The 14,071-nt window shown below is 31.8% G+C and overlaps 1 protein-coding gene across 2 annotated transcripts; it reads left to right on the top strand.

Moving 5' to 3' along the window:
- Window positions 1-9,014: 9,014 nt before the first annotated feature.
- On the top strand, window positions 9,015-12,771 carry LOC106374814. Of its 2 annotated transcripts, XM_048750336.1 has the most exons (7): window positions 9,015-9,164; window positions 9,251-9,350; window positions 9,432-11,044; window positions 11,354-11,480; window positions 11,568-11,856; window positions 11,928-12,137; window positions 12,269-12,771. In XM_048750336.1, the coding sequence occupies exons 5-7, from the start codon at window positions 11,716-11,718 to the stop codon at window positions 12,596-12,598; spliced, it is 681 nt and encodes a 226-aa protein (XP_048606293.1). In that variant the 5' UTR covers window positions 9,015-9,164; window positions 9,251-9,350; window positions 9,432-11,044; window positions 11,354-11,480; window positions 11,568-11,715; the 3' UTR covers window positions 12,599-12,771. The 2 variants fall into 2 exon arrangements, with proteins under 2 accessions (XP_048606293.1, XP_013695303.2); XM_013839849.3 differs by lacking the exons at window positions 11,354-11,480; window positions 11,568-11,856; window positions 11,928-12,137; window positions 12,269-12,771 and having other exon boundaries at window positions 9,432-10,235.
- Window positions 12,772-14,071: the final 1,300 nt, after the last annotated feature.

Genomic DNA, 14,071 nt, shown 5'->3' on the forward strand with positions numbered 1-14,071 from the left:
GACTATGATGGCTAATCCGGTCTTGCCATAAAGTGTATAATTTCATGGGATATATCAGTATGATCACCACGGCTCTTGCCTCTTATCATACTGATCTGTAGCATAGTTTTGATCAGAAGATTACATAGGTATAGTCTTGACCACTTTCTTAAAGGGTCTTAGGTGTTTTTTTTTTCTTAAATCTGAAGGAACTTGTTTCCTTTTGCCCATTGTTTATATTTGGAAACCATATTAACTCAACGAGTCATATATTCTTGGGTGTATATAATGCCCTTTAGGCAATGCCTTAGCCATAGATTTCTTACTAGGCTACTATACCGTACCATAATGCCTTTTAGGCGATTTCTTTATCAATCATTCACATTATCAAGTAAGATCAGACAAGATAGATATAATAGTAATGAACTCAAATCAATTCTATTATTATATATAAAATCGTGAATGACAATTAGGTTTAAAGCAAAACACAGATCAAAGACTTAAAACACAATTAGCATGTTGAGATCTTTCTTTAGTCAATAGACATGCCGGCCATACCATCAGTTACATTGGACACAGCTGCGTTGGATTCATCCTGATCCATATCAGTCTTATTTGCTTCAGGATATCTCATCTCACAATTTCTTTTTAGCAACTGATTACTCTGCTCAATTAGGCATGAGAGCAGATCATTATAGGTGGTGAAACCTTTTTCTCTATAGATATGTTATAACAATAGATCTCTTGGATCGGCTGTGAGGAAGGTCTTTTCCAGTAAATCCTCCTCTGTTACCACTTCACCACATAGTCTCAGTTTGTAAACGATTTTGGACAAAGCAAAATGATATTCATCCACAGACTCAAAGTCCTGGAATCTGAGACTCATCCATTCATGCCTGACCTTTGGTAATAACACCATTGTGTATCTGGATTTTAATTTTGTCCATAGGTCACGAGAATTCTCAATATTTAGGTACTGATTTCTTAGATCCTCAGTGAGATGATGACGCATAATTGTTATGGCTCTTAACTTTTCACTTCTAGTTGCATAATCACCCTGAATGATACTCCTTCCGAGTCCTCTTGATTTCAGGACAACTGAAGTGTTCATTGCCCATTCTAGATAATTTTCTCCAGAGGGATTAGAATGGCATAATCCAAAGGCTCAAATCTCGGCATCTGAAACCATATTATCAATCAATTCATGATTTAGGATGCAACCAATTCAAAATAATCAGTGCATATGATTTCATAAGTCTCTCGACCAAAACACTTTACTACTCGATCATGGTGCGAAACAAGTCGAGAATGCTAGGTCTATATGTGATGCTTAGGCCACACGGCCATGTAATGTGATACAACGATCCTAGAGATCGGTTCATGAGATATGCAAGCAAGGTCACACGACCATTCAGATATGGTGTCTCTCTAGGCCACACGGCCAAGCTATGATGCATTAAGCCACACGGCTTTCAATCACATGATGCAAACAATGTGATCTATCAAGGGCACAAGGCCGCGAGTATGAACAATGCATCGGAATGGTTAGGCCACACGGCCATTCGGTATGGTTCATAGCAAAATCACACGGCCACAACAGAATATAATGCAAACAAGGATAATCAATTTAGATGCATTCAATCTTATCATTCAGTTGCATATCAATTACGGTTTACCAATTTCAAGGTTGGTAATATGCGGCTAGATTTTAGGGTTTCAGAATAAGAGTAATCTAGCAACCTAACTCTCATGCAATATGTAATCAATCCTAAACCTCAAATCAATCATTCAAATTTTAAGCAATATGATATTTAAGGTTTCAAGGCTTTCAGGAATTTAAAACGAGATTTAGGGTTTTAAACATTTATGTGGCTGATTTTATCAACATGAGGTTAAGGGTTTCAAGGCCTTAAGATTTTAGTTTCGAGATTCAATCAATCTATTAATCTTAAAACTCAGATCATCAATCATTCAATCAAGCAAGAAAAATTTAAATCGATTTCAAGCTTTAGGGTTTTAGAGTTTTCGATTCCAAGATTTAGGGTTTTCATAATTCAGATCAGAACAATCAATCAACATGTTCTAATGAAATCGATTTCAATCTAGTGATTATAAGATGATCAGTTTTAGGTTATACCAATTTTTAGGGTTTATCAAGAACATTGGATTTCCATAATAATGGATTAGGGTTTTAGGGTTTGATCATTATGTTCTTAGATTAATCGGTATACCTTTGTTTGTAGGGTTGAAACCAGACCACCAAAGAGAACAAATGAACCTCGAGCTTCACATGGACGGACGCGAGCTGGCTGTCATCGGATGCGAGCTGAACGGGATGGGACGCGTCTGCTTCCTATCGGGTTCGCGAGCTGCTTCCTATCGGGTTTGCAAGCGGCTGATCGGGATTGCGAACTGGTTGATCGGGAACACGAGCTGGCTGTGGTGCGAACGGAAGCTGAGGTCGTCTAGGATCAGGAACACCTTAGGGATGGAGCTGATCGGTTGCTGACGAGCTGGAACGCGAGCTAGGACGAATTAGGGTCGTCGGATTAGGTTAAAGTCGCCGGCTGGGTTAGGTTTAAGGGATTGGCGATTTTAGCTTAGATTACAGAGAACAATCGTGCTGATAACGTGTTGTAATTAGAAGATTGAAGACTGAATAGTTCTGTGTATTATTAATCATAACATGGGTTCCTTTATATAAGGATTACAAGTCATAGAAAAAGGAAAGTATCCAAAAACCTAAACCAACTAGGATTAGGAAAACTACTAATACATAATAATGGAAATATAACAATTACAAGGAAAAGGAAATAGAGTTTCCTTTTCTCCAAAGAATAAGCCGCCTCTCTCTCTCTCTCCTAAGGTCACGGCCGCCTCTCTCTCTCTCTCTAGGGTTGGACCGTCCCTCTCTCTAAGTGTATGGACCGGTTATGAACTGGGCCGGTTATGGTCATTCATCAATTGATTTATAACATTATTTCACATTTAGTGTCTTTTTAAAAAAGAAAACAAAATATTATAAATTTATATATGATTTTAAAATAAACAAATCAAAATAAATAAAAAATAGTACTAGTTGCAAAAAAAGAAAAAAATTTAAACAATATTTTTAACGCCATAAGCAAAACACTAAACCTTAAGCCATAAATCTTAAACTCTAAACCATTGGACAAACTCTAAACACGTGGATAAACCATAAATCCTTAAATAAATCCTGCACACTAAATATTAAAAAAACTAAACCCAAGGGTTTAAGGGTTTGGATTAAGTGTTTAGTATTATTAAGATTTAGTATTTAGTGTTTTTGATTAGGGTTTAGGATTTATCTAAGAGTTTATGGTTTATCCAAGGGTGTAGGGTTTACACAAGGGTTTAGGATTTAGGATTTAGGGTTTAGTGTTTTGCTATGGCGTTAAAAATATGTTTTAAAAATTCTTTTTCTTGCAACTAGTATTATTTTTTATTTATTTTTACTTTATTTATTTATTTTAAAATCATGATATAAATTAACAATATTTTTGTTTCTTTTTTTAAAAGATACTAAATATGAAATAACTAATTTTTATTGGTTGGTGAATCTACATGTTCACCTTACCCAAGGTGACTACGTTATTTTTCGTTAGTGTTTAGGATTTAAGGTTTAAGGTTTAATATTTTACTGACGAACAAAATTTAGGTTCACCCCCTAGGGTGACCATTTAAATTCACCTCTACTTTCAGGACTAATCAAAATGCCACGTAAATAATTAATTAAAAATATTAAATTTATTTAAAAATAACTAATAAAAAGAATAATGCTAATTTTAACAACGATGACGCTGATAGCTAAACTGTAAACCCAAAATCTTAAATTCTCAACCCTAAACCGTAAATCTTAAACCAAAACCCTATACCCTAAACCCAAATCCTAGACCCTTAGCCGAAACCGTGTACTTCTAAACCCAAATCCTAGACCATAAATCCAAACCGTAAACTTTAAATCAAAACTCTATACCCTAAACCAAATCCTAGATCCTAAACCCAAACTGTATACCCTATACCCAAATCTTAGACTTAAAATCCAAACCGTAAACCCAAAACCCAGACTCTAAAGCTAGGCGATATAAGGTTTGGATTTAGGGTCTAAGATTTAGGTTTAGGGTATAAGATTTGGATTTAGGGTCTAGGATTTAGGTTTGAGGTATATGGTTTGGGTTTAGGGTTTATGGTTTGGGTTTAGAGTATACAATTTGAGTTTAGGGTATACAATTTGGGTTTAGAGTCTAGGATTTAAGTTTAGGGTATAGGCTTTAGGGTTTAGGTTTAGGATTTAATGTTTAGGGTTTAGCATTTAAGATTTAGGGTTTAAAGTTTAGCTAGCGGCGTTATCGTCGTTAAAATTGACGTTATTACTTTTTTTAGTTATTTTTAAATAAATTTAATATTTTTTTAATTAATTATTTACGTGGTATTTTGATTGGTCGTAGAAGGAGAGATGAATTTAAAGTTTCACCCTAGGGGTGAACCTAAGTTTTGTTCACTGGAAACGTTAAAAGTATTTTTTTCGTAAATATTTTTTTGTTGTAACTACTATTTTTTATTTATTTTTTTACCTTTTATTTTTAAAACATAATATAACTTGACGATATATTATTCCATTTTCTAGAAGATATCAAATATAAAATAATGAAATTTTATTGGTTGATGAACTTATAGGTTTACCCAAGAATAACTCATATGAAAACATCTAATAAGAGTTAACTATTAACGAAAACATCTATTAATAGTTAACCATTTAATTCTCAGATGAACGGTTTATGAATCAAATATTGATAAGATTTATATGAATTTAAGTGAAACTTCGCATGGTCTAAATTTGATCTATCTCACAAGTTTCTCTCATTTAAGTAACCCTACACCAGAAGAAAAAAAAGTGTTTAGCCTTGGGATTATTGACGGTAAACTTTATAGAGTTACTCTTGGGTTGAACCTCTAGGTTCGCTAATCAATAGGATTTAATTATTTCAAATTTGATACCTTTTAAAAAAAGAAACAAAATATTGTCAAGTTATATTATGTTTTTTAAAGAAAAAGTAAAAAAAAAAATTGTTACAGAAAAAAAAGTTAAAAAAGGATCTTCTTAACGTTGTTAGCAAAACACTAAACCCAAATCCTAATTCCTAAACCCTAAATCTTAAACCCTAAACCCTTGGATAAACCCTAAATCCTTGGATAAATCATAAACTCTAAATAAAAACACTAAACCCTAAAACTCTCACTACAAGAAAACTTGCTTTTAGCCACAACTTAGCCACAAAACTTTTGTGGACAGTATAAAACAGCTACAAAATCTCCGCAAAATTAGCCACTACTTACAAAATCTAAAATTTGTGGCCATTTGTTGTTTTTTTGTCGCTCCATAGCAGCAAAATAACTTTTGTGGCTATTCGAAGAAACACAGCCACAATTAACTACAAAAATAAATTGTGGATATACATTTCCACAAAAATCCCCCACAAGATTCATGGCTTCCGTATCCACAACTTTACTCGCGGATAATTGTTGTTATATAGCTACAAAATGTACTTTGTGGCTATCTCGAGGATAAAAAGCCACAATACGCTTCAGAATAAATTGTGGACATATATTATCCGTAAATATCCACATAATTTTTCGTTAACATTTTAACCACAGACTTAAATTGTAGCTATCCGTAGAAATATAATTTTTAAAATGGCATGTGGTCACAAATGTGGTTGTGGTTATAATATTTAAAAGATTATAATGTTAAGAAAACATATCAGCATGTTCAAATCTGGTTCCATAATTAATTACATTAACTATCTACGCTTGTACTAGGATTTGTACGATACATTAAATATGTTATACATTTTTTACTTTTTTTTAGGTTGCAGGGAGAACATATCTTTATATTACCAAAAAAAAATATAAGAATTTTTTTTAAAAAAAATGAAGATACAAAGTAAAACAATTTCACATATCACTAGGCATTTCAATTCTCGGTTTGCTTCATGGTTTGGTTCTTCGGTTCTAAAGGTTTAGGATCTATTAAAATATTGAGTTTGGTTTTGTTTTGTTTATTTCGTTTTTTTTTGTTTGGTTTGGGTAACCAAGTTGAAATCCGTCTTATTTCCAAAGTAATTTAAGATTCTATCCGGTTTTGATTTTTTTGTTAATTTGGTTTAAAAGTAAAAAAAAAACAATTTTTTGAGATTAATATCAGATATTTTGGGGTTGCAGATAAAAACTCGAATAATTCAGATAATTTTAATTATTTTGGATCAAAATTATATTAGTCATTTAACTTTTTGGTTATTTAACTTATAAATAATTTTAAGTTATTTTTATTTTTAAAATAAATATAATTAGTATATATATATAGATATATTATATTATAGAAATTTGGGTACTTATTTGGCTCTCGGTTTGGTTCGAATTCAGTTTTTTTTTTTGGTTCAATAGATATATATGGTCCACTAATATAACTGTTGGGATTCAAACTCGAACCGAACTTATTTTCCGATTTAGTTTAATTTGGTTATTTGGTTCCAGATAAATGTGTGAAAGACTAGTTGCATCAATTATAAAAAAGCTCGGAAAATAATTATTTTAAATATTTAAGAAGTAGCCATAGACTAGCATCATAACTACAAAAGATATTAACTAGATTTTGGGACCGAAAAATAAATGATTCATCGCAACACTATTAAAGAGTAAACACAAAAAATGAGTAATGAAGAATCATATATTATTGACAAAAAAAAGAAGAATCATATATTAACAAGTCACATGTTGTACATTAAATATAAGTCATATAATCAATCTCTCATAAAGTTGTAAGATGCATATTTATTGGTTCAGAAAAATAGTTGATGGGGCAAAGAATATACTCTTTAACCACAAATATAGCTATCTAAAGAATATCTATATTTGATGGAGCAAAGAATATATTTTCTTTAGCCTCAAATATAACTACGTAAAGAATATGTATATTTGATGGGGAAAAGAATATATCTCTATAATATTATTTGAGAAGTCAGTTTTCTACGTGTCATGTTCAAGTTAATCTTTACAACGGTTATTTACAGAGATACCCTTAATGAATTAAAATATTGAATTAATATATTATTATTAATTTTTTTGTTTAGTTTTCTTTTTATTTTTTTCCAAAACATATATAAAAAGAAAAAAATTATAATGTTTAAAAACGAATTTAAAAACGAAAATATATGTATATAAAATATGATTTCATTAAAAAGGAAAGTTCCCAAAATAGTAATATTCCGTTTAAAACATATTTTTACCGAACAAAAATATACTTATAACCGAGAAATAAAAATAATTTGATTTGAATTAATTAGAATAAAAAATAATTTTACTTGAGTTTGAATTTGACAGAATTTATTTAACTCGACTAATCCAATTTATATCCTAAATCAAAGATCTAACCACAATTAAAATATATAATTTATAATAATAATATATTTATTTTTATACATATTTATTGTAGGATGACTCAAAATATATTAATAAATAAAAATAAAATATTAACTAATTATTACAATATAATTAAATATATATATGTATGAGTCTTCAGAATATTATCATTATATTCATTTATGTAATTTTCAATAAAAACTTCATTTATTTTTTACTTAATTTTAAGAAAAATATATATTACGTTATACATCATCTTACTAAAATATATTTACATATCTGGAAAAACAACCAATCTAAATGCAAATAAGAATTTAATCAGAATTTACTATATTTAGAATAAAATATTATAGTCCAGTTCGGAGAAATAGATGCAATCCAACATACCTAGGTGATAAACAAATCGATTGTTTACCCAGAAACAACCAAACCGACTAAATAAAACATATCCAAAATCATATGTCTAGTTAAAATAATATAATATTATCAAAACAAATTATACAAATAAATTATAAATTTAGTTAAAGCCAAAAGTAATTATCAATTAATTATAATATATTATCTTTATAAATATTTATATCCGTGCATGATCACGGGAGAATCACCTTGTATATATATACATTAGATGGAGCAAAGAATATATTCTCTTTAGCCATAAATAATTGATGGGGCAAGGAATATTTGTATTTGAAGCCTAAGATGATTATAAATTGTAAACAAGCTCGACATCGTTTCATAACACAAGAAACAAACTTTCTAAAAAATGGGAGATTTCTTTCAATCAAGAGAATGGATGTATAAAAGATTAAAACGTTCTGATCATAGTTTGTGCGGGAAATTTATTGAGGGTGTAAACACTTTTATTTCTTTTGCTTGTAATCAAGCATTTTTTCTTGAGTGTGGGAAGTTGTTTTGTCCTTGTAAAAAATGCAAGAATCAAAAATATCGCGATGTTGATACAGTGACGAAACATCTTATGTTGAAAGGATTTACAGAAAATTATTACTTGTGGACGCATCACGGAGAAAATTGGCAATACAATGATGGTGAAGCCTGTTCATACGGCAATTTCAAAACCTGTTCATACGGCAATTTCAGGTATTCAATATTTGAAATAATTATTATTTTTTTTGCCAAAAAGATATAATACTCTTGCTGAATATTTTTAATTAATATTCTTATTTGTTCAATTTGTGTAGATATCGCACTCTTCTTTCGAGATATATCTGCCAAAATCTTGAAGATTGAAGATGTTGCTAGACTGAAAGAAAATATTGCAACTATGCTTTGCAATCTTGAAAAAATATTTCCACCGGCATTCTTTGATGTGATGGAACATCTACCTGTCCATCTCCCAGATGAAGCTTTACTAGGTGGTCCGGTCCAATATAGGTGGATGTATCCGTTTGAACGATACATGTATCATCTGAAAAAAAAGGTTAAAAACAAAGCCAGGATCGGAGGATCAATAGTGGCTCAGTGTGTGAATGAAGAAATTTCTTACGTGACAAATAATTATATTGCACCTTCAACAGTTCAAGTCCCTGAAAAAGATGTCAACGAAATCAGATTCACTTACAAATATCTTTTTTTTTTTTTTACAAATATCTTGATGTTCCAATAATGTTCCAGCAAGAAGGAAGAATCAGTGGAAAATCAAGTAGTGCATGGTTAAATGATGAAGATTAAAATATTCTTCAGACATTTTTATTGCTCAACTGTGAAGTATTTGAACCATATGAGAGGTATGTTATGTTATTTATAATTAATAATGACGTAGATGGTTATGAATATATAATGGATATCTAGAAAACCAATAATATATATGCAGGATGTTTGAAGATTATATGATGGATAACCACCCAAACATAACTTCTAACGATATGACAAGAGGAAAAGATGAAAAATTTGCAATGTGGTGTAAAGATTACGTAAGTGCGAAAGTTATATACATGTTATAACATATTATATACATGTTTTTATCTCAGCTATTAAATAAGAAATATATGCAGATTAACAATGCTAGCAAATCATTTGAATTTCCATTGTGGATGTTGGAATTTGTACAAGGTCCAAAGCACCAAATCACGTCATGGCCTATGTATTATTCGAGAGGATATCATTACCACACACAAAGCCATGGACAAAATAAGAAGACAATGAATTTTGGTGTTTGTGTTCCTGGAACTACTGAGACCGAGTATTTTGGACTTATCGAAGAAATATTCATGATAGAGTATCATGGTGCCGTTGGGTTAAAAGCCATGATTTTTAAATGTCATTGGTTCAACATCGATCAAAGAATACAAAGACATCCATCTGGCAATGTTGATGTTTGCCCACAAATGCATTATGACAAGTACGATCCTTTTATATTACCAGAACAATGTGATCAAGTATGTTATGTTCCTTATCCTCGTCTACGATCAAGAAGAGAAGAATGGTGGACAACAATAAAAGTTATGCCGAGAGGATTTTTTGAAACTAAAGAAGTTTCTCAAAATGCAATACAAAACAATATTGTTGATCATGTGATATCATCCACTAATATTGTGCGAGTCGAAGCACATGCAGTCCAAGATGATTCAAATTACGAACCGATGCCAATGATTAATCCAGAAGATGAATATTTATCTGAAAATGATTTTATCGATCAGTATGACGAATATTCTTATTCAGATTCGCATTCGGACTAATAATATTGTATGAATAAATGGTTAAAAAAATAATGTATGTGTTATAAAACAAATAAGAAGATAAATAATAATTTGTAATGTATTTAACTTAATTCCTTTGTTTTAATATTGTTTTTAATTTATCTTTGAATGCTAAACTTTATCAAAATTCCTATTTAATTATTAATAGTATTATTGTAAAATACTAACCACAAAATTCTTAAGTGGCGGGAGTAATTTCCCGTGTATATAACTCCCGTAGAAACAAATAGCGACAAGTAGATTGGTAACAATCTAAAAATTAGAAAGTAATCACGAAATTTTTCACTTCCCGGGTTGTTTTCCCGGCTAAACCAATATCAGCCACTTGATTTATTAATTGAAAAAAAGGAAGCTAATCTACTTGTTTGCTCCGCCTACAAATATTACGTATCTATCTTGTCCTCTTCTCACAGTCAATCTCTATCCTTTCTCACAGTCAATTTAAAAAAAAAAAAAAAAAACTAACCCTCAGTATCCTTTCTCTCTTCCTTACGTTCCTCTGTTTAAGGTCAGAAATCTCTTATTTGTTTCCCTTTTAGATTCGTATATTGAAATCTGAGGGGTCAATCTTCTGGGTTTTTAATTTTCATGTTCTGTTTCGTTTTAGGGTTGGGGTCAATGTACAACCCATATTTGTAATGTTCAAGTATTTGTAATGTTTTTTTTGTTCTTTTGCAGATGAATATCCTACGTGGTTCTTCTTCAGGGCCAGCTAAGAGGAGCCGTCAAACTTGTCTTCCTCCTGGATTGAACAGGCCTGCTACGTCCGCTTCTCTTCCTCCTGGATCGACCAGGCCGGCTTCGTCTGCGTCTCGACATCCACTTCCAAGCTTAGCTGCTGTGATGAGTGCACCAGAGAGACGTAACATGCCTCTTCTCCATCCACAAAGGCCCAATGGAACTTTATGGTGAGTTCAGTGTTTCAGTTATTTGTTTGTTGTTTTAGTGTTTGAGTTATTTTTAAAGTTCTGTCTTTTGAGTTATTAGTTCAGACAGGAACTAAAGGATAAAGATGATTTGTTGACTTGATAACGTCTGTTTAAAACGACTGTATTTTTAATTATGTGTTTGAGTGTTTAATTTATTTGTTAAGTTTTGTATTTGAGCTATGGTTCAGACAGTGGTCTTGTACTAGGTCTAAGGGCTATTGTAATGCTTTGAGTTTACATTGGTCTTTGTCTCATCTAACAAAATGTTTTGGTGCTTTTTTTTCATAGGTTTGGGATAGACGATTGCATCCGGAAAGATGTAGTGTCAACATATCAGTCAAACTTTTGGGGACCATGGTGGACCTACAGAATGGTGCCAGATGAGAAGAAGGTCGCTTGGTGGACTAGTTTTCTGGTAGCTTCTCTAGATTTACTTTGTTTATTGGTTGATATAGTTGTATAAGCTCTCACCTTATTCTAATTAACTCTGTTTTTGTTGTAGCAACAATACTATTGGGATCCTAAGCATCACAGTCAAGTTCGTTTTCAGTGGGAACAAATTCTGAAAAGCTCAATCAGAGACCTTGCTTAGGAGGAGATCAGAAGAAAAAAAGAAGCCAGATTTTATTGGCCTAGCAGATTGGAACTTGATGCTAGAGACTTGGCAGGAGGAGCCACACCAAAAGAGGAGCAAAACGAATTCTGAGAATGCTTCCTCAAACCCAGATGGTTTAGGCACTCACCGTCATACTTCAGGATCAAAAAACCACAAGCGTTATGCTTATGACTTGGTTAGTCAATTTTTATATTCCATCAGCTTTATCTTCTGTAACTTACATAAATTTTTTAACACCATTTGCAGACTGTTAAGGCTGGTGGAGTAGCACCTCCAGTCACTGAAGTAGTGCGTATGACCCATACTCGCAAGGATGGCACTTTCATTGACAAAAGAGCAGAAGGTTTTGTGAAGGCTGCCGAGGCTCTTGCATTGGAGCGATCACAAGGTTCCTGTCTGACTGATGAAACCCCATCAGCACCCTCTACCCAGCAGCTCAACGCTGCTTACATTGAAGTAAGAATCTCCTAATCTAACTTACATAATCTATTTTAATAGCAGAATGAATTTAGTTTTGCATAATGAATTGATCGACACTGTTTTGTTTGTCTATATCCATGAGTCTTTTCAAATTTTTTTTCTTGTAGGTGGCAACCAATGGCAAAGGGCGAGTTTATGGGCTTGGTTCGATTCAGGATATTGATGATGAACCAAGTGAGACTGCACCAGCATCTTTATTTACACATGTGGCAGTTGATGGACGCTTGACCACCATGGAGGGTGTTGTAACTTGCTTGAAGGATGATGTTTCTGGCTTGAAGGAGGATGTAATTGGTATTAAGCGAGGCATTGAGGTTCTGATGAAGATGAATGGAGTGGACCCTGTTACCTTTGAACCTATTCAGCTTGAGAGCGATGCATCTGTTCGAACTCCCCAATCAAGCCAAGAACTTGACCAAAATTCTCCCGTACATTAACTCTGATCTTGGTGTCTTTTGTGTTTATACTAAGTTAAGCTCTAACATCACTAGATGTCTTTTGTAAAAACATCACTAGATGTCTTTTGTAACTTCTGAAGAACATCATTAGATGTCTTTTGTAAAAAAAATTTATAATTTTAATGGTATTTGAATGTTTAAATTAATTATTATGTTGTTTAATGCTTTAAATTTGATTTCAAATTATTAATCAGTACAGTTTAAAAAATAAATCAAAATAAATAATAAAGCCACAGAAAATCACATATAAATTTGTGGCAATTTTTAAAATAAAACCACAGATTTCCACATAATAAGTTGTAGTTATACAAGCCACAAATACAAATAATTGTGGTTATTTTGTGTCTAAATTTCCACAAAACGTTTTGTTGTTATCAGTAGAAATAAAGCCACGATTTTAAGTGGCACGAGTTGTGGCTAATAAAACCACAAAAAATTGTGGCTATTTGCGTATTACATCACGATTAGTTTTGTGGCTGTTTGTAGAATATTCTCTACGGTTTAAAATGTGGCTTTTTGTAGCAAAAATTGCAACGAATCCGAGTTAGCGCTATTTGTGGCTATTGTCCACAAAAAACCGTTTGTGGTTAAGTCGTAGAAGCACAGCAACAAATAACAACGCTTATTCGATTGCCACAAGCCCGTAGTCAACGAAATTTTTTTGTAGCGATTTGTGGCTAAGCGTTAAATAGCCACAAATATTAAGCGATAGCCACAACATTTTTCATGGCTAATTACAGAATTTCTTGTAGTGTCTAAACCCTAAACCCTTGAGTGTTTTAATGTTTCGTGATTTTGATTTAGAGTGTATGATTTATCCTAGAGTTTAGAGTTTACCCAAGGGTTTAGGGTTTGAATTTAGAGTTTAGAGATTAGGATTTAGGGTTTAATGTTTTGCTGACGTTAAAAATATTTTTTTTTGTAATTACTACTATTTTTTATCTATTTCTTTTTACTTTTTAATTTAAAAAATATAATATAATTTGACAGTATTTTGTTTCCATTTTTAAAAGATATCGAATATGAAATAACACAATCCTATTGGTTGGTGAACCTAAAGGTTCACCCTAGGAGGTGAACCCAGAATAAGTCAACTTTATATATTCGTACAATGGTAAGAGAAATTCTTGGGTTCACCCCCTAGGGTGAACCATCCAATAGTGTTTGAGTATTTGATATTTGATATCTTTTAAAAAAGAAATAAAATTGAATATCCAAATTAGATTATATTTTTAGAATAAAATAATTAAAATACATAAAAATAGTTACAAAAAATAAATTAATTAATATTGTTAAGTCTTCAGCAAAATACAAAACCCTATACCCTAAATACTAAACCCTAAACCCTAAATCATACATTAAAAACTAAATTTTAATAACACTAAACACTAAATCCTAATCACTAAACCCCAAACCCTTGGGTAAACTCTGAACCCTTGGGTAAACTCTGAA

Source organism: Brassica napus, chromosome C3 (genome assembly GCF_020379485.1).
Source record: "Brassica napus cultivar Da-Ae chromosome C3, Da-Ae, whole genome shotgun sequence".
Taxonomy (NCBI): domain Eukaryota; kingdom Viridiplantae; phylum Streptophyta; class Magnoliopsida; order Brassicales; family Brassicaceae; genus Brassica; species Brassica napus.

Bases quoted from the DNA above. Each gene is read 5' to 3' on its own strand.
- LOC106374814 (XM_013839849.3), top strand. From the start codon at position 9,252: ATGTTTGAAGATTATATGATGGATAACCACCCAAACATAACTTCTAAC. The intron at 9,351-9,431 runs GTAAGTGCGAAA...AAATATATGCAG, and splicing joins CAATGTGGTGTAAAGATTAC to ATTAACAATGCTAGCAAATC.